The sequence below is a fragment of the Pseudorasbora parva genome, chromosome 13 (genome assembly GCF_024679245.1).
Source record: "Pseudorasbora parva isolate DD20220531a chromosome 13, ASM2467924v1, whole genome shotgun sequence".
NCBI classification, from domain to species: domain Eukaryota; kingdom Metazoa; phylum Chordata; class Actinopteri; order Cypriniformes; family Gobionidae; genus Pseudorasbora; species Pseudorasbora parva.
In genome coordinates this window covers 1,639,850-1,660,333 of record NC_090184.1, presented here as the reverse complement: position 1 = coordinate 1,660,333, position 20,484 = coordinate 1,639,850, and the positions used below count along the sequence as shown (strand labels likewise).

General features: G+C 43.3%; 2 protein-coding genes across 6 annotated transcripts in view; one reads left to right on the top strand and one right to left on the bottom strand.

Annotated features, from left to right (window-relative positions):
- The window catches only part of LOC137038392 (serine/threonine-protein kinase WNK2-like), a 113,656-nt gene that overhangs the window by 64,412 nt on the left and 28,760 nt on the right, over nt 1-20,484 (top strand). For 4 of the 5 annotated variants that reach the window (XM_067412914.1, XM_067412913.1, XM_067412911.1 and 1 more), the window contains 11 exons: nt 1,292-1,708; nt 2,419-2,694; nt 3,404-3,453; nt 3,540-3,699; nt 4,545-4,661; nt 5,362-5,532; nt 11,076-11,127; nt 11,215-11,289; nt 13,803-14,416; nt 15,716-15,773; nt 20,335-20,414. In XM_067412914.1, coding sequence (XP_067269015.1) covers nt 1,292-1,708; nt 2,419-2,694; nt 3,404-3,453; nt 3,540-3,699; nt 4,545-4,661; nt 5,362-5,532; nt 11,076-11,127; nt 11,215-11,289; nt 13,803-14,416; nt 15,716-15,773; nt 20,335-20,414 — 2,070 coding nt within the window. The remainder of the gene's footprint in view (nt 1-1,291; nt 1,709-2,418; nt 2,695-3,403; nt 3,454-3,539; nt 3,700-4,544; nt 4,662-5,361; nt 5,533-11,075; nt 11,128-11,214; nt 11,290-13,802; nt 14,417-15,715; nt 15,774-20,334; nt 20,415-20,484) is intronic. The other variant, XM_067412912.1, reaches the window with a different exon arrangement.
- LOC137038393 (uncharacterized) lies at nt 17,537-19,212 on the bottom strand. The gene is made up of 2 exons (XM_067412916.1): nt 18,074-19,212; nt 17,537-17,962 (listed from the first exon to the last, which is right to left on the bottom strand). The coding sequence occupies exons 1-2, from the start codon at nt 19,186-19,188 to the stop codon at nt 17,641-17,643; spliced, it is 1,437 nt and encodes a 478-aa protein (XP_067269017.1). The 5' UTR covers nt 19,189-19,212; the 3' UTR covers nt 17,537-17,640.

Here is a 20,484-nt window from a genome sequence, read left to right as displayed (position 1 = left end):
AATAGTCAGATAATGGTTGCCTTTTTTATTTGCCAGGGGTTAAAATGAGTCATCCTTAACATGTTTGGTGTTTTGGATTCACTACAGCTGGAGAACAGTTAAATACCAAACAGGTTGTATACTGGCTGAATTTTTTAAAAGTAACTTATCATTTTCCCAGATAGTATTTAGATTTTTAGGCATTCTATTATCTCAAACAGCCTGAAAAATATTGCATTTAGCTGATGTAAATGGGAAAAAAATCTCCCCGGGGGAGAATACCCCCGGACCCCCCTAGGTTTGGGCTAAGCCCCGAATGTTTACATCGTCTGGCTCCGCCCCTGGCCTACATGTTAAATAAACCTACTTTATCTGATTTTTTTTATAAATTTACTATTATTTTTGTAATTTGCAAAAATAACTCATATCATATTCAATTTCTCATAATAGCCTATGCTCATATTGCCCACCTGCACATCCCAGCTGATGTACAATGTAGTCTTGATTTGAGTCACTCACTCTGTATTTGAAAGTTTGAAAGAGTTTTAAATCTTTTAAATCAAGTAAAATTACTCAAAATCAAGTAATTTAAGCATGTCAATCAACTTTAATCATATAAAATGAACATTAAATCAACTTTAATCATATAAAATGAACATTAAATCAAATGTAATTTCCAAACAGTAAAATTGTGGCCAGTGAAAATGCTGAGTGGCTAGTAACTTTGGAAAACCACTAGCCTCAGTGGCCAAAGTTAATGTCAAGCCCTGGATATAACGACATCTGCCTCATAATAGGGGGCTCGTCCGGGATAAAAGTTTTAAAGAGCATGAAAAAGCCACTCTTCATATTACATTCTTGCAAAGATGTCACAGAGAATTTACTGCAATTGCTGTCCTGTGGAAAAACATGAGGACGATTGCATTTTAGACTACTTGAAATGGAGATTGAGTGTGACCTAGATGCATCCGCAAGCGGTGAGATATTTCACTAATAAAACGATTGTATCAGAAGAACTTTTATAATATCTGGTCTCTCTGTATCTCAGGGAATTTTTATGTTTTACACATGCGCAGTAAGATGATTTTAGCATTTTCTGACGTTTCAATACGGACAAGCAACGTTTGGGAAAAGCTTGAATACGCTAGTGAGAGTGTTTTGAAATGAAAATGCCTCTTTCAAATGTATCTGGGTTAATGTAGAAGTTGCCTCAGATCCTCTACAATCTTCTGTACAAAGGACCTTTGACATTCTGGTGTTGTTGGTGGTTAATTCTTCCTATGCTTCAATGCACTTTTGTCTCCTCCTCCAGTTCCCTTCCCTTATCACAGCTCAGTCAGCTGGGATTCCTCTTCCTGGATGTGACTCGTACCCCGCCTGCTTTCCCTCTGTACAGTCGTCCCTCACTCTGCCCGTCCCAACATACCCCGAAATCTCACCAATGCCATGTTCACAAATAGAGAGTTCTGCGCTAACCCAGTACCCGCACCTGTCCTCCATCTCTCCTATACCCTCACAATGTCCTGTCCCACCCTTTGCTGCTCCAGTGTTCTCGCCTCCATTGCCTACAATTCACCAGTACCAGCAGGCCTATTCTGGTGCTCAACTACCCACTGTAAACTCCATGGCCACTCTCTCCCAACATTCCCACAGTCAGGCCACACCCTCTCCAAATCCCACCTCTATGTGTGTCGGAGCCCCGCCCACTAAACAAGCTCCGCCTATCCAGGTAGAGTATATACATTTTTCTTGGATGGGTCTTAAAGAGATAGTTCACTCCAAAATGATTATTCTTTTATTATTTAATCGCTTGCATGTGTAAAAATGTATCTACCACATAATAGCATGTGAAGCCGATGTGACAGTCTGCATGAAAGTGAAGTTGCAATGGTATCACTTTAGTATGGGGAACACATATTCACTATTAACTACAACTTTTATAAATTCCTGATTTACTGCTTATTAATAGTTAGTAAGGTAGTATTTGTAGTATTTAAGTTTAGGTATTGGGTCGGATTAAGGGATGTAGAATAAGCTCATGCAGAATAAGGCATTAATATGAGCTTTAGAAGTGCTCATAAACAGCCAATGTCCTAGTAATATGCATGATAATGAGCAACTAGTTAATAGTTAATAACTGAACCTTAAAATAAAGTGTTACCGTTGCACTCGTCTTTTCTTCTCTATTGTGCCATATATCCGATTGAAACAAGAACAAATGTAAGGCAGGGCTTGATTTTTATCCGTGGGGAATTGATTGGATGGTTGTGGTTTGCTATTGGTGGATCTCATGTCAAGAGATGTTTATGCCCATACTAATTCAATATTAATATTCAAATATTTTAAAGCATTTACCCAAAAGTCCTATTTTTCCAGAAATTCCATCAAGCTTTGCATAAGTGAATTTTACTTTTACTTTTACTTTACTTTTTTTTTCAGGTATCCTTAACCAGCCAAAGCCAAACCGTTCATGTGGACCAGAGCACTTGCAGCAGCTATAATGCACCTCAGCCTCCCACAATCCCGCAGCTCTCGCCCTTTAGACCCGCCCTCGACACGTTTAGCTCGGCTGTGCCCGTGGACCAAAACCAGATTCCTCAGCTCGCGAGCCAAGCATCTTTACCCACCATTCCCAGTGCACTTTGCCTGAGCCAGCCAAGCCTGGTGGGCAGCAGTGGAGAAGCTCCTGCGGGCCCCGTGGAAGCATCTACTGAGGTGACACTTAACAAAATCTACACAACAGTACAATGAGTGAGTTTACATGCACGGTCTTAAGCCGATTATGCCTAATTAGCCGACAATGAACATGGTCATGTAAATGCGGTAACCCTATTTCTTTTTTCGGAGTACGGTCATAAAAGGCGTGAGCATAAACCGGTCGACACTGGGAGTTTTTTGCTACTTACCCTGATTTCGCGCTGCATGTAAACGCTTTAACCTGCTTTCTGTCGGCTTATTGAAGTGCGCATGTGTGATAGGGGACAAAAACACAAACTCAGAGCAGATTTAAACGCATCCAGACAGAGCGAGCGTTTTGCATGAAATAAGGACCTAATCACAAACGCAGACTCTTGTAAGACCCAGAGCATTGTAAAGATGTGTTCTCATCTCAGTCAGCAGAAGTAGAAGAGGTTCAGTCTAAACGCTGCTTCTGGAACTGATGAGCTGACTGACGCTTTATTAACATCACAACTGACGGAACATTTGAAAAACTCAGAGTCAGATACGGACATTATTATTTTTGACGTCACTACAATGAAATAAAATATAAACTTTTTTTTTCAGTAAGCTTATATTTGTGAGTTATCATCTTACTGGTGTGCATGTAAACGCACTCACTGACTATGAATGGGAGTATTAGCATTGTTTTTAATGCATTTAATGCATTTTGCATTATTATGATTGCCACTTCTGTGCACTTTAGGATCATGTAGCCGATAAACAGGCAGCACCGGCTGGGTCCACTTATGACAGGTGCGGTTCTTAGAGAATTGGCATATTATCCGTTTCAAACCTCATGCATTCAGAATTTCACCGATTGTATCTCTGCTCTTTTGCAGTATAAATTCAGATGCCACATCCGGTAAAGAGATGAGTGATGGGAACGAGGGCTGCAACAGAGCTCGCAGTGAATCACGAGTCAGAAAAAACCTTCGCAAATCATCGCGCACTCGCTCCCGACAAGACAAGATGAACAGACCCAAACTCACCATGATCAAAGTGAGTCCAGAGCACACTGTCACACCAATGAAGCCTGTCCAGGAAGTTTAGATATTAGCTTTCAAAAATAAAGTGATTTGTGACAATTATAGCTGTTTACCAGCTGCAAAAACCAAGAGACAAGAAACCAGGGAAAATGCTTAGAAATGCAGTGTTACACTAAACAAGACTTCGCAGAGTGAACATGGTATATATAGGCAGAGGCAATGAGGGGAGGAGACACAGCACAGCAAAAAATGCTCTTCTTACTCAGTATTTTTGTCTTGTTTCTAGTCCAAACATCTAAACATTCTTAAAACAAGAAGTATTTACTAGACAAGCAAAAGTAATTGTCTTGTTTTGGGAAAAATAACTCAAAAAATAACTCAGCAAAATAATCTGCAAATGGTGTAAGAAAAATAATCTTAGTTCAAACAGAAAACAAGATTATTTTTCTCACCCCATTGGCAGATTATTTTCTTCTCTTCTTTTGGAGTTATTTTTCCCAAAACAAGACAATCATTTTTACTTGTCTAGGAAATGTTTCTTAATGTAAGAATTTTTAGATGTTTAGACTAGAAACAAGACAAAAATACTGAGTAAGAAATGCGTTTATTTTTTGCAGTGTGAAGGGCTTTTGAGTGGTTCGCTAGATCGAAGCTCAGACCTCAGTACCAGTTTGGACATTAGAAGAAATGTTTGCCTATATCATTTGAAAATGCAGACTGGTGTTTGATTTTATTTATCAGGATTTGAATGGATACTGGTTATTAGGCAGTGATTATATTCTTTCAGAGGCATTAAGAATGTAAATAGTATTTCTTGTTGATGTATTTGTTGAAATATTCTCCGTAACTCTGTAACAGGTATGTGACACAGGAGACAAAATGGTGGAGTGCCAACTGGAGACTCATAACCATAAGATGGTGACGTTTAAATTTGACCTTGATGGAGATGCTCCAGAGGAGATTGCCACGTATATGGTGAGATCTTCAGCTCTAATAATAAAAATATGCTGAGTCTAAAAATAATCTTGTTTTCTGTTTGAATTAAGATTATTTTTCTCACCCCATTGGCAGATTATTTATCTTATTTTAAGCAAAAACTCTCTTCATTTTGAGTTATTTTCCCCCAAAACAAGACAATTTCTTTTGCTTGTCTAGTAAATGTTTCTTAATGTAAGAATTTTTAGATATTTTGACTAGAAACAAGACAAAAATACTGAGTAACAAAAGCAGTTTTTGCAGTTTATGCAAAATAATCTTATTTCTGTTTGGGACGGAAACAAGAAACAAGATTCATCATTTTGCCTGTTTTAAGCAAAAACTCCCTTAATTTTGGTTTTATTTTTAAGAAAACAAGGAAAAATATCATGACATTTTACTAAATGCATCTTGATTTAAGAATTGTTAGATATTTGGACTAGAAACTTTACTATGTTTACTAACTTTACTAAACTTTAAACTTTAAAGTAAGAAGAGCATTTTGTGCAGTTTAGCAATCAAGATGTAATGAGTTGTACCCTGTCTGAACATGAACAATATTTTGCATGGTAGTAAAGCAGTAATGCAATGGTTCTCAACCCAAAAAAATTGTCAAAGTTATTAGCAGCTGGCTAAAACACTTTAAGAGAAACGCAGAGGACTGCGCTCAGCGTGCTGGTTGTTCTTTATGTTCCTCCAGGTGGAGAATGAGTTTATTCTGTTGCTGGAGCGGGAGATGTTCATCGAGCAGCTAAAGGACATCATGGATAAAGCTGAGGACATTCTGAGCGAAGACGCTGAGGGGGAGAAGGCCAACGTCCAGACCTCACTGCTCCGTCAGACGCCCATCACCACAGACGCCGGCTCACAGGTTTAATAATACAAATATGATTTGGATGAAAATGTGCAGCTTACCTCTTTGTCCTAACTGAGAGCTTTCAAATGGTTTCCCTATCTCGAGGGAACTTCGAGCTGCGTCGAAACGCTAGGGGACGCCTCTGCGTGCCATGTCATGAAGCACTTGTGTAATCAGTCCAATAGCGGGACGATACGTCACGGGCGGGTGACGTCATCGACCAGGAAGCTATAAAGCATGCCCGGACCAAACAGTCACTAGCTTCTGTGTCTTCACAAGCGCTCTGTGTGAATTGTATGTCCATTTATTGTGTGTGTGTTCAAAAAAAAAAAGAAAGAAAGAAAGAAATATGGCAAGTCAGTATAGGTGTTGTGTTCCTCCCTGTGGGGATACACACGTCCTAATGTGTGATGTGTTTGGGGCTCGAGCATGCCCAGTCAGCTCTCGAGGGGGTCGGCTGCGAGCATTGCGAGAGACTCCCAATGCGCATATTAAGATCACGCCGGGCACTCTTCGAGGAGAGTGCTTTGGCTCGCGGTCCTCAGGGCTCGGGTCCCGCTGTTGCCGAGGCGCAGCGAGGGCTCGCGTCCTGGGGATCGCAGTTGGATCTAGTGGCGGGGTTAGAGACGGGTGATCCCCTATCTCTGCCTTTACCCGCTGGATCTCATGCCTCAGTTAGCGAGCTGGAAGCACGCTCTGCGGTTTTCTTCCGCTCGCGCTGAGGCACAAGCGCAGCAGCACTCCAGCTCCGAGGAACTGGATGTTGTTAGCGCTGATGATGATCTGCCAAAAGAAAACGACACACACACACTCATAAAAAGAGGTGCTATTGGTGTAACTCGCGCTGTGTCCAGGTTAAGTTTAGACTGGCCGGCCGAGTGTCAAGAAGTTCGCCAAAAAATAAATAAATATATAAATAAAATAAGAAAGAGAAAGAACAATATAATGGCGAGCAGACAGTATGTTTGAGATTACGAGGGGCTGAATCTAGTGGCTCGGATCTCGCGTTTGCCGAGGCAGCGTGTAGATCACGGGTCTACAATATAGATTCTATGACTCGATCGCGGATCTCGCGCTTGCCGAGGCAGCGTGTAGATTACGGGGTTGAGTTTAGTGGCTCAGATCGCGTGTTTGCCGAGGCATCGCGTAGATTATGGGTCTGCATCTATCATTCAGAAAGGGCGACGATGTCTCGCGGGGAAGAGACGCTTGCGAGCTATCTCTCCCCCGAGTCCACATCGTCACACAGCCCCACAGCTGCCCACAACAAGCCGGTAAAAAAAAAAAAAAAAGTCGGCTTTGGGGGTAGGGCATATTCGGCAGCAGATCAGGCGGCCGCCGGTTTGTATACGGCGGTTGCCCTGCAAGCATATAAAACAAGCAGACCTGCTGGGGGATATTGATATTGAGATGTGAAATATAAAAATATATATATATAATAAATAAATAAATAAATAAATAAATCAAAATGTCCCTCTGGGGCTGTCGGGCGGGGCAGCCTCAGCCGAGTACATCCTTTCTCAAACCTACACCGAGCAAAACAAAGAGAGAGCGTGGCCGCTCGGGGCCCCCCCGCAGAGAGATCGGGGATCCGTGCGACGCGCTCAGCCGGGACCTTCCCGTGGTAGGGCGGATCTGAGGGCCGTCCTTACTGCTAGGAAGGCCTCGGCTAAGAAGTCCTGACGTCAGAGGCGCAGGACTTCCGATGGCAGTCCCCTCCGGGAGAGTGCGGCTCGCCGAGGCGCCCGCTCTTTCCCGGTGCCATCGGGGGGGGCCGGTCTGCCAACCCTGCCACCGTTGGTGCTTCAGGGCGCGGCGGTCCCCGGCGAACATATATCTCCTTGTCCGCCCGGAAACGTAGCGGCTTGGGGATGTTCGCGCCCTCTCGTGAGGGCCCCGGGGCGGTCAGTTCGGTTGCTACCTGCCGGTTATCCGTTACAGGACACCGGGCTGACCACCCAGGAAAATCCAGAGACCAGCCTCGAGAGGCTGGTTCCCTTAGTAGATTTTCTGGCAGCGTGGAAACTTCTGCCGAATATCTCAGAATGGGTCCTGCTCACATTATAAAAAGGGTTCGGGTCACACCCACCCGTGTTCAGCAGGGTTACTCCTACGGTAGTAACCCCCGAGCAGCCTCTGGTCATGGAACGAGAGGTACAGACTCTTCTGCGAAAAGAGGCTATACACGGGTCCCTCCCCTCTGCAGAGAGTCGGGCTTTTACAGCCGGTACTTCATAGTTCCAAAGAAGGATGGAGGGTTAAGGCCTATTTTTAGATCTGCATCAGCTAAACAAAATGCTCACGATAAAACAGATCGTGTGTCACGTCAGGTCCGAGGACTGGTGTGTCACAATAGACCTAAAAAATGTATACTTCCACATCTCCATCCTTCCGCAGCACAGACAGGTCTTCAGGTTTGCTTTTGGGGGCGAAGCTTACCAGTATTGAGTGCTGCCATTCGGCCTAGCTTAATCACCCCACACTTTCACCAAGTGCGTGAATGCAGCTCTGGCTCAGGTGCGACTCCAGGGCATTCGCGTGCTCAACTATATCGACGATTGGCTGATGTTAGCTTAGTCGAAACAGTGGGCGTTCAGCATTGAGATGCTGTTCTCGCCCATATGAGAGTGTTGGGGCTAAGGTTGAACGGAAAGAAATGTGTGCTGGCACCTATAAGCTGCAGAGTACTACTTTTCTGGCGGTAGTCTGGGACACGAAAATAATGTTGGCTCGGCTATCCCCTCCCAGGATAAAAACGATCCTGGATACCGTGAACCAGATAAAGCTAGGTCAGTCACTCACTGTGAAACACTTTCAGAGAGTGTTAGGGCTGATGACAGCAGCGTCCAACGGGGTACCTTTTGGCCTGCGGTACATGAGACCCTTACAGTGGTGGCTCAGGACCAAGGGGTTCTCCCTGAGGGGAAACCCTTTTTCGCTTGATCAAGGTCACGCGGCGCTGCCTACGTGCCTTAGTGAAGTGAAAAGATCCTTGGTTCCTGTCCCAAGGTCCAGTTCTGGGGGCTCCTTGTCGTCGCGTAACGCTAACGACGGATGCCTCCCTAACTGGCTGGGGAGCGGTCATGAGTGGCCGCTCGGCCCAAGGTCTGAGCGGCCGTCAGCTCTCCTGGCACATAAACCAGCTGGAGCTGATGGCTGTGTTTCAATCATATAAAATCAAACACTTCCTCTCAGACCTGCGGGGCCGCCATGTGTTAGTTCGGTCAGACAACACTTCGGTGGTCTCGTATATAAATCACCAGGGGGGGTTGAGATTGCGTCGGGTGTGGAAGCTGACGCGTCATATGCTAACATGGGCCCACGGCAAGATGCTCTCGCTCAGGGCGATGTACATCCCGGGGGTCCTGTATGTAGCGGCAGACTCCCTGTCGAGGCAGGGAGTGATGCCGGGAGAATGGAGACTCCACCCGAGGTGGTGGAGGAGCTGTGGATCCGCTTTGGGCGAGCCCAGGTGGATCTGTTTGCGTCTCGAGAGACGACACACTGTCCAGCATATTTCTCCCTCACGCATCCAGCCCTGCTGGGGCTGGACGCAATGGTACAGACGTGGCCGAGGCTGCGTCTGTACGCCTTCCCCCCTCTGGCATTGCTCCCAGGAGTGCTGGAGAGCGTCCGCCGGGACGGGGTTCAGCTTTTATTGGTAGCCCCGCTCTGGCCGGGCCAAGTATGGCTCGCCGACATTATGTCTCTCCTAGAAGGTCCTCCCTGGAAAATCCCAGTCAGGAGAGATCTTCTTTCGCAGGCCGGGGGGGTCAGTACTGCACCCACGCCCGGAACTGTGGAAACGGTGGGCTTGGCCCCTGAGGGGGCCCAGTTCATAAACACGGGTCTATCTACTGAGGTGATAGAGACCATGTTGCACTCCAGAGCACCATCCACAAGGAGACTTTACGCACTCAAATGGAGAGTTTTTGTCGCCTGGTGTACGCACCGGGCTTTGGACCCTGTTAACTGCCCGTTCGGTTCAGTTCTTGAGTTCCTACAAGAAAAATTCTCCGCAGGGTTATCTCCGTCAACACTGAAAGTATATGTGTCGGCGATATCTGCTTATCATATTCCATTAGATAATGCATCATTGGGGAAACACCCTTGGGTCATACGTTTCCTTTGTGGTACTTTGAGGCGCAGACCTGCGGCACGCTCGAGGGTGCCTACTTAGGCAGTGGCACCCTCTTGTCTGGAGTTTGCACCAGGAATGGTAAAAGCATTTCTCTTCCCGAGGGAAGGATATGCTCCCAAGGTCCCGACTAATGTGCCGGGACCACTAATGCTGCAGGCTTTCTGTCCGCCTCCGTTCACTAGTCAAGACCAAGAGAAGCTAAATCTGCTATGTCCGGTCAGGGCCCTAGATGCATATGTCCACAGGGCTGCCCTGTGGTGAAACTCAGAACAGTTGTTTGTGTGTTTTTGGGTCCCCGAGCAAGGGAAAACCGGCTTCAAAGCAGATGCTTAGCAAGTGGATAGTCGAGGCTATTTCGCTCGCTTATGAGTCGGCCGGACATCCTTCACCAATGAGGGTCCGCGCCCACTCCACTAGGAGTATGGCTGCCTCTATGGCTCTTATTTCGGGAGTTTCATTGTCAGAGGTATGTGATGCGGCTGGGTGGTCCTCTCCGCATACATTTGTGAGGTTTTACAATCTTGACGTAGCCTCTACTCCGGGGTCCCGGGTGTTTCTGGGTTGATTCACACATACAGACATTTGGGACTCTGGCGGCGTGGGTATTGAGGTCCCCTAGCGTTTCGACGCAGCTCGAAGTTCCCTCGAGATAGGGAACGTCTCAGGTTACGTATGTAACCATGGTTCCCTGAGAGGGAACGAGACGCTGCGTCGAGATGCCATACTCCCGGCATGCCTGTGATCGATTTGTTCGACTTTTCCAGAAGCTAGTGACTGTTTGGTCCGGGCATGCTTTATAGCTTCCTGGTCGATGACGTCACCCGCCCGTGACGTATCGTCCCGCTATTGGACTGATTACACAAGTGCTTCATGACATGGCACGCAGAGGCGTCCCCTAGCGTTTCGACGCAGCGTCTCGTTCCCTCTCAGGGAACCATGGTTACATACGTAACCTGAGACGATTAGCACACATAACAGGCTAACGCTGCGTCGAATAATGCTATGAGGACAAGTCCTAATGTAACCTGGTGTTTGAGGCACGTGTAACATCACAGCATTCATGGCCAATGTAGTGTGAGGATGATGAAACACGTCATGAGGTCTTCAGAAGCACGTTTACAAATCATGGTCTATGGTTAAAAAAAAGCGATAAAACATGCTTGCTGTTTTACTGCCTCTAGTATGCATTTCTGTTGAAAACTGCAGTGATATGTACGTATTTTGTGGGTTGCAAAAACGTTGCTACAGGTATGTTTTGCAAATTGGACCAGGTTGCAATGTCATTGTGCCCTCTAGTGGTTTAGAGGAGAGTAAAATCTGCCTTGTGCCTTGGCGTGCCGTTAGCCCTGTTGTATTTTCCTGTGTAATGGTGAAGTGTGTCATTACTGTTTCTGAATTTATTGTCTTCCTTGTTCAGGGGTCAAAACCTGAACACTCTCAGTCAGACCAGCTAGTCTATAAACAGAATGGTAAGACTAAGACTCGTCATGTTTTACAGCTCTTACTGCCATGACTGTAGTATGAGCACTTAACCCACAGTCTTCCTTTATTTACAGTGCTTCACACCGGAAAGCGCTGGTTCATCATCTGTCCTGTGGCTGAGACGGCTCCACCTGACAGAGAAGAGACAAGTAATACAGCACACATCAACTACGTTTACATTTAATCATTTAGCAGACGCTTTTATCCAAGGCGACTTACAAAAGAGTTGTATATCAAACTAATACTAAATGCACTGTACCTCAGTATTTTTGTCTTGCTTTCCAGTACAAATATCTAAGCATTCTTAAATCAAGATACATTTACTTTTATCTAGATGCATTCAACAACAAAAAAACACTTCCTGTCAGTGTGGTCAGAAAATAAACTTAATCCTTGTTCTTTTAAATTGCATGTACATTTCTCATTAGGCTATTTTATCACCAAATATTGAATTCAATATTTTTGTCAACTAGTTTTTTTTCAATATTGTGCATGAGTGCCCACCCACTTTTTCAGCAGGGTTGGTTCAATATTGCAAACAGCGTAATCGAAATAAAGACAATGGAAGATGCACTATATGGCCAAATGTTTTGGGACTTTACACGCACCTGAGCTTTAATGCCATCCCATTGTTAACCCGTGGGGTTTAATCTGGAGTCGGCCCACCCTCTCTAACAGCTCCAGCTCTTCTGGGAAGGCTTTCCTCAAGGTTTAGGAGTGTGTTTATGGGGATTTTTGCCCATTCTTCTAGAAGCTCATTTGTGAGGTCAGGCACTGATGTTGGACGAGAAGGCCTGGCTCTCAGTCTCCGCTCTAATTCATCCCAAAGCTGTTCTATCGGGTTGAGCTCAGGACTCTGTGCAGGCCAGTCCAGTTCCTCCACACCAAACTCCTCATCCATGTCTTTATGGACCGACGCTTTGTGCACTGGAGCGCAGTCATGCTGGGGCAGGAAGGGGCCGTCCACAAACTGATCCCACAAAGTCAGGAGCATGACATTTTCCAAAATGTCTTGGTGAAGCATTAAGAGTTCCTTTCACTGGAACTAAGAGGCCAACCTCTGAAAAACAACCCCACCCCATAATTCCCCCTCCACCAAACTTTACACTTAGCACAATACAGTCAGGCAAGTCCTGTTCTCATGACAACCGCCAAACTCAGACTCGTCCATGGGATTATCAGACAGAGAAGCGTGATTGGTCACTGCAGAGAAAATGTCTCTAGAGTTTCTATTGTTCCCAATGGCTTCCTCTTTGTTATAATCCCACTAACGTCTGCAGGCCTAGAGCTTATTGATTTGAACACCTGAGTTTAATGATTTGGAGGTTTGTCCCTATACTTTTGGCAATATAGTGTATATAAAATTATTCATTTAAAAATAATGATTTTATGTAAAAATATATATATATTTTAAGTTTATTACATATACACAAATATTTAAGTATTTAAGAGCGCAGGCAGATTGTTTTGATTACATTCACAGTACTTCATTGGAGTGGGCGGGCTAATGAGATCTTTTGGCGCGACTTGCTTGTGGTGATTGATTGGTGGAATTTTCTGTACAGCATCATGGGTAACGTAGTTTTTCACCATGAGTTTGACTTTTCAACATTACTTTTTTTAAATATGATGGAATAATGCGGGTTGAAGGCTTCAACCGAAGCAAATGCTAAGAATTAATAACATCGTAGCTCACAGTAGGGTAACACACAGAGTTTCTCTATGGGAAAATGAATGGAGTTTTTACTTCTGAAAGCTGATTGTTGCACTCTATTAGCACAGGGTTTGTAGTCCTTTTTGTAGTTTTTGAAAGGGTTTTTTAGGTGAAGAAGCCTGATTGGACTACGATCAGCCAGTTCCCAAAAAAGATACAAAACTTGTGCTAATTGAAAGAAAACCAGTTCATTAAAAGATTGAATCGACTATTTGGTGGCAATATTAGGCGTATTAGAGTAAACCCAGCCTGATCTGCCGGTGATCTGATTTCGCCCGGCAACTCAGTCTGTAAACCTGTACATTCATTTCTACTGCTTCTGTTACACTTTTGCGGGAACCGATCAGAGACTGGCTTATCCACCTGGTGCACTATTGGCGGGTTTAACACACTGATGGATAGAGAAGGATGGGTCAGTGTCTGTTGGTCACGCCTCTTGTGGTCTGATTGGTTGAAGGACTTTCCAATTGCATACAGAGTCATTTGAATAATGCTCATTTATCACCCCTCCTTTGATTCAGATTCAGATTTATACTTTATTGTCCTCAGGAGAGGAAATATGTTTCCACAGACTGTACCAGTGCAACATTCAGCACACATAACATACACATACTTCTCATCATACACAAATTATTGGTCACGAAAATATAAGCATACACAGACGGTATCAGCAGCAAACCTATAAGATGTGAGACTTAATCACTATGTAGATTCAGTGCTCTTATTGCTGAAAGTACAAAACTTTTCCCTAGGCGTGATTTCTTTGCAGTAGAAAACACACTCCCCAGACCAATGTTCAATCTTAAATTGAGCTTGGTCTGGTGATAATCAGACAATGATAATGTAGCATAACAATTATCATGCAATTTATACGTTTTGTCATTTTTGACTGGAAATTCATTTTTTGCAGTGCATGTGTTTGCTTACCGCTCACTTATTTTTCTCCAGACCCAGAGAGTTCCTCTACATCTCAAGCGCAGGATGTCAACAGTGCCAAACCTCTGCAGAAACAGCCATCGATGCCACAAATGTCTCTCTCTGACGGCCCTCAGACCGCCTCTCCGCCTAGTGTTTCAATGGTTTCTGATATCCCATGCTGCCCGATTGCGCCTCCTGTTTCCCTTGATGTGTCCTCTCAGAAAGCAGAGGAAACCCCTCAGGAGCCCGTGGGTCATGCTGAAAGCCCGAACACAGAGCTGCCCATCAGCCAGACCGCAGGTGTGGTGCTACAGCAACCCTTTGCCACGCCCACTCCACAAGCTGCCGTCAGCAGCAGCCAATCACAGCCTCAGAGCCCCACCCATCAGCCCCAAATGGCCACATCGGCGCAGGTGCAGCCGGCCGAATCTGACGGCGAAGGGCCGCCCCGGCTGGAGTTTGCCGACAGAACCATAAAGACGCTGGACGAGAAACTCCGAAACCTTTTGTACCAGGAGTACCACCCCTCACAAAACACAAGCTCCGCCTCCGAGCCGCCCGGATCCCCGCCGCTGTCAGACAGCCAAGGCAGTGATGGGGCCGTGAGGAAAACAGAGAAGCTGGTAAAGTCAATCAGCTGTCAGGTAGTTTTGTTTAGATTAATAGCTGATAATCAAATGCTAATATCGTTACTACTTTGTTGTACAGTTGTGCTAAAAGTTCACTAAGGAAAGTTAAGTAAGTAAGCTAACTGGTATTCCTCTGTCAGGCTTATATATCTAACAAGATGTCTTACTAAAGCCATGAAAATTAAATTAGATAATAGGCATCCGTTGTTTAATGACTTTGAGACACTACCATCAGGTCGCAGATTTAGATTATCAGTGTTTTTTAAAAACAGGGGAAAAAAATCGTTCATGCTACAAGCAGTTACATTTTTAATTGGAAAAATAGTGTTTTTGTAGTGTCTACTGAGTGGGTCTCAGTGGGGATTTACTATTTATTTTTTAAAATACAGTCTTATTATTTACTGTTTTCTGTGTATGTTGTTTGTTTGTGTGGTGATTACGCATGTGGAAACAATTGCAAACAAAATTTCCCCAACGGGACGATAAACTCAACAAGAACTACTTTGACAACATGTCATACATAAACGGTTCTGTTTATAGGGTCCCCATTTCCTTACTATATCATGCTAAATAACTTGTTAAAAAATAGATTTTTATGAATTTTACTTCATATGTCAGTGTCATGAATATGAACCTAAGTTCTGAAGGAATAGTTATATTCTAACACATTTAAAAAAAATTAATTAATTTAGCTTGATGGCACAATGCAGCTTAATAGCACCTAAAAGACATCGGGTGCATTGTGTTTCAGATCAGCATTTGGGAAAGGCAATAATTTTGTAACTACATAAAATCATCATGAATCCCTTGTTTCTATTTTTCGGAAAAAATCTTGGATAATATCAAATACTAAATTAATACATTTAAATATTAAGACCTATTACCTAAATGTATTAAACAATGTGCCTATTAATGAAGTCTTATTTTAAATGGTCTCATGCATAAATATTTTTTGGTAACACTTTAGTATGAGGAACACATATTCACTATTAACTCCGACTTCTGCCTCAATAAACTCCTAATTTACTGCTTATTAATAGTTAGTAAGGTAGTTTTTGTAGCGTTTAAGTTTAGGTATTGGGTCGGATTAAGGGATGTAGAATAAGCTCATGCAGAATAAGGCATTAATATGAGCTTTATAAGTGCTAATAAACAGACAATATCATAGTAATATGCATGATAATAAGCAACTAGTTAATAGTTAATATCTGAACCTTAAAATAAAGTGTCACCTGTTTTTTTTCTCCAGTATGTTGTATTTTTGATATTCTGTATTTCTCAGATTTAATTCCAGTTATTCTCTGTCTCTTTTAGCCTCAGATTCCGGAGAGGTCTGACAGTCTCGGGACCTTGAGTGACTCTGCTGTTGCCCGTAAGTGTAAAGTGAAGTCGAGTCACCTTTTTTCTATATTGTTTTTTTTACAATACAGCTTTACAGTGATAACAGGAAAATAATGAAACAAAGTTTGTTTCAGCTGTACAACACATCTAGAAGAAAATCGTGTCATAGTCCAGCTTAAGTTAGTTCTGTGATGGAGGCAGATCAATCATATTGTTGAATATTTAGTCTCCCCAACTAAGGAAGCCAAAAGCCAATGGCGATGGTGGCAGGAAAACTCCATCAGGAGACATAATGGAGAAAAAAACATGGGATAAACTAGGCTCAGTCGCTCAGTTCTCCTCTGGCCAACAAACAAACAGTGTATGATCATGATTCAGGCAGCATTTCAGGTCAGAAGTCAGATTGGATCGGAACATTCTGAATATTTATCCAGCTCCATCTGGTTGAAGATCATCACGCCGGAGACGGGTTTGTTGAGGATCAGTCGTGTTGATGAGGCCTTCACAGGAGAGAGTCTAGCTGACAGGATCTCTGCTGACACTTCAGGGATGTGTTGAGGTGCAGGTCCACCATCTGATCTGGATACGGCTTGGATCTGGCTGACTGCAGTAAACCTCGGGACAAACAGAGACTAACATTAGAGTAGATGCCGTTCTTCTTATGATGTGACGAGTACATCAGGTGTTATGGGAAGTGTTCCCGGTTCCGGCTGACCTAGTTAATGCAGCCTAACTATCATTAAACTGATTTGAATAAAAAAAATGTGTTTGCCATAATAAAAAAAGTGTTTATACTGTAGTCTAGATTTAAACTGAGAGTGTGTCTGTTCCCGAAAAAGGCTAGGAAGACTGAGATTAGGTTTAGGTTTCCAGAGTTTAGGTGTGAAATAGCAAAAAGATCTACCACCTGCTGTTGATTTTGATATGGACCAGCTAGAGTTTCTTTATTAAGCTTGCAGGGCAACCACCCAGTAGAGCATTACAATGATCTAGTCTTGAGGTCATGAGCGCATGTTTAGATATATATTTTAAGATGGAAGAATGTGGTTTTACAGATGTGGCTTTCAAATGAGAGATTGGTATCAAAGAGCACACCCAGGTTCCTCACTGACGACGAGGGCTTGACAGAGCAGCCATCGAGTGTTAGACAGTATTCTAGGTTACTATGTGCGGAAGTTTTGTCCAATAATTAGAAACTTAGTTTTTTTTCAGAATTAAGTTGACAGAGCAGCCATCGAGTGTTAGGTTGTAGGAAATTACTAGTCATCTAATTTTTTATATCAGCTATGCATTCCATTAATTTTGTGAATTGGTGTGTGTTTGAGAGAGTGAGTGTGTGTCTGTGTGAGAGAGTGCATGTGCGAGTGAGTGAGTGTTAGTGATGAGCAGATCAGTTATATCCGCGGGTCAGGCAGACCAAAACCAAACAAAGCTTGTGTATATTTTTATGTAAAACTACTTAGTTATTAAGCAATATCTCATGTAGACCCCAACCCATTTCTCTCTCTCTCTCTCTCTCTCTCTCTCTCTCTCTCTCTCTCTCTCTCTCTCTCTCTCTCTCTCTCTCTCTCTCTCTCTCTCTCGTGCTCTCTCTCTCTCTCTCTCTCAATTCAATTCAAATGTGCTTTATTGGCATGACAATTGTTTCAATGTATTGCCAAAGCATTAACATACATGTACATATACATACATACATAAAATAAAGAATTATATAAAATAAAATAAATAATAATAATAGTAATAAGTTGAACAATCTGTAAACATTTAGAATTCTAGGAACAATTTTGAATTCTCTGTGTGTGTGTGTGTGTGTGTGTGTGTGTGTGTGTGTGTGTGTGTGTGTGTGTGTGTGTGTGTGTGTGTGTGTGTGTGTGTGTGTGTGTGTGTGTGTGTGCGCATCACTGATTGGTCGACTCTTCTCTCTTTTTGTGACAGGCATTAATGTATCTTGCTGCTAGTAGGATACAATCTCTTTGTTCACCTAATACATGTAGAAGTTGTGTTTTATTGTTTGATTTTATGAAGTCAGGGCAAAGTATTTCGAATTTAGGATAGAATGTGTTTTTGATTTGTTCATAGTTAGGGCATCTGGTGAGGAAGTGTGTCTCTGTCTCCACTTCTCCAGCAGTGCAGTACGGGCAGATGCGGCTCTCTCTGGGCAGCCAGTTCTGTCTGTATCTGCCCGTCTCTACGGCCAGTGTGTGATTGCTCAGTCTGTACCTCTCACACACACACACACACACACACACACACACACACACACACACACACACACTCTTCTGTCTGTATCTGCCCGTCTCTACGGCCAGTGTGTGATTGCTCAGTCTGTACCTCGTCATTCTTCTTCTGAGCTCACTGTCTTTCACTGCGCTCAGGTATTCTGCTGTTGTGTAGTTTCTGTTTAGGGCCAAATAACATTCCAGTTTACTTTGTTTTTGTGTTGTTTCAGTCCAATAGGTCAGGTAGTTTTCTTTTTGTGCTTTAATCATTTGGTTGGGCCAGATTGTGTGGATGAGGGTGTCGGTGTCCTGAGGCTGATTATTGTTAGACGTGTTAGTTTGTTTTTGCAGCCTCAGGATCAGCTGAATTAGGGGACTCTTCTCAGCGTTCACTTCATGGTTTTTAAGGGCTTTAAAATGGTAAGAGTTGGGGTCACTCATTTTTAGATGTTTCCAAAATTTGATGGCTCGTTTCTCAATGTGGATTAGTAAAGGGTATTGGCCTAATTCGGCCCTGCATGCGTTGTTCGGCGTGTTCCTCTGTACTCTCAGGATACTCTTGCAGAACTCAGCATGCAGGGTTTCTATTGGGTTTTTGTCCCATTTGTCAAACTCATGGTTTAGGAGAGGACCCCACACTTCACTGCCATATAGTGCAATAGGTTCTATGACGGATTGGAATATTTTGAGCCAGATTCTGATTGGTATTTCAAATTGGATTGATTTTTTGATGGCATAGAAAGCCCTTCTTGCTTTCTCTTTCAGTTCATTCACGGCCAAGCTGAAGTTTCCGTTTGTATTGAATTTCAACCCGAGGTATGTGTAGTTGGTGGCATGATCAATTTTGGTCATACCAAGGGTGAAATTGTGTTTCTTTCCCTGACATCTGGGTCTCTTCTGGAATGTTAGTACTTTAGTTTTAGCCATGTTAATAGTCAGGGCCCAGGTCTGACAGAACTGATGCAGGATGTCCAGGTTCTGCTGTAGACCCTCTTCTGTTGGAGACAGCAGCACCAGGTCATCCGCATACAGGAGGAACTTTATAGAGGAGTCATGTAGTGTGAGACCAGGAGCTGCGGATTGCTCGAGGAGTTTCGCTAATTCATTGATGTAAATATTGAAGAGGGTCGGTGATAGTGGGCAGCCCTGTCTCACACCTCGCCCTTGAGTGAAGGACTCCGTTTGTTTATTGCCAATTTTAATTGAGCATTGATTGTTTGAGTACATTGTTTTAATTATGTTGTATGTTTTGCCCCCGATACCTGATTCTAGAAGTTTAGATAGAAGACCTTCATGCCAAATTGAATCAAAGGCCTTCTGGAAATCAACGAAGCAAGCAAAAATTTTAGTTTTGTTCTGATTAATGTGTTTGTCGATCAGGGTATGCAGGGTGAATATATGGTCTGATGTTCTGTAATTTGGTAAGAATCCAATCTGACTTTTGCTGAGGGCATTGTGCTCTGTGAGGAAGTGAACGAGTCTTGTGTTGATGATGCTGCAGAACATCTTCCCCAGGTTTCTGCTCACACAGATGCCTCTGTAATTGTGCGGGTCTGATTTGTCTCCACTCTTAAATATGGGCGTTATGAGTCCTCTATTCCAGGTGTCAGGGAAATGACCAACACTCAGAACCAAGTTGAACAGTTTCATTATGGCTAATTTGAATTTGTGATTGGTGCTTTTAAGCATTTCATTTAGGATGCCGTCCAGTCCACTTGCCTTTTTTGTGGGCAGGGCCTGTATTTTATCTGTCAGCTCTTTTTCTGTGATTGGGTAATCTAACGGATTTTGATATTTGCCAATTATTTTTTCTATATGATTTAATTTTTCGAATATCTGTGTTTGTTCTATGGTCATGTTTAATTTGCTGTACAGTTTTTCAAAGTGATTTTTCCAGATGTCTCCGTCTTGTATAGTTGTTTGATCATGATTCTTTTTATTCAGGAGATTCCAGTTGTCCCAGAAACTGTTGGAATGGACAGATTCTTCAATAGTTCTGAGCTGATTCTGAATGTACTGTTCTTTCTTCTTTCTGAGTGTATTTTTATATTTTTTGAGCTCCTCACAATAATGAAGACGTAAATCTGAATCGTCTGGTTGTCTGTGCTTTTTGTTTGCCAGCTGTCTTAAATTTGTCTTTATTCTTTTACAATCCGAATCAAACCATTTTTCATTCTCTTGTTTTTGCTTATGAATTTTCTTAGAGGTTTTAAGATTAGATAGTGTTGCCAAATAATCAAATATGTAATTTATGTTTTCTACAGCCAGATTTACGCCATCTCTCTCTCTCTCTCTCTCTCTCTCTCTCTCTCTCTCTCTCTCTCTCTCTCTCTCTCTCTCTCTCTCTCTCTCTCTCTTCTCTCTCTCCATCAGCCTTCAGAAGACTCCTGAGCAGAACGGACTCCGGGGCCGGGGCTGGTTCTGGCACACATGCATTCAAGAGCCACTTCCAGGTTAACTATTTCTCTTTTTTGTATATATGATGCTCCTCATGATGCTCCAAATGATCCGTCTCGATTTGCT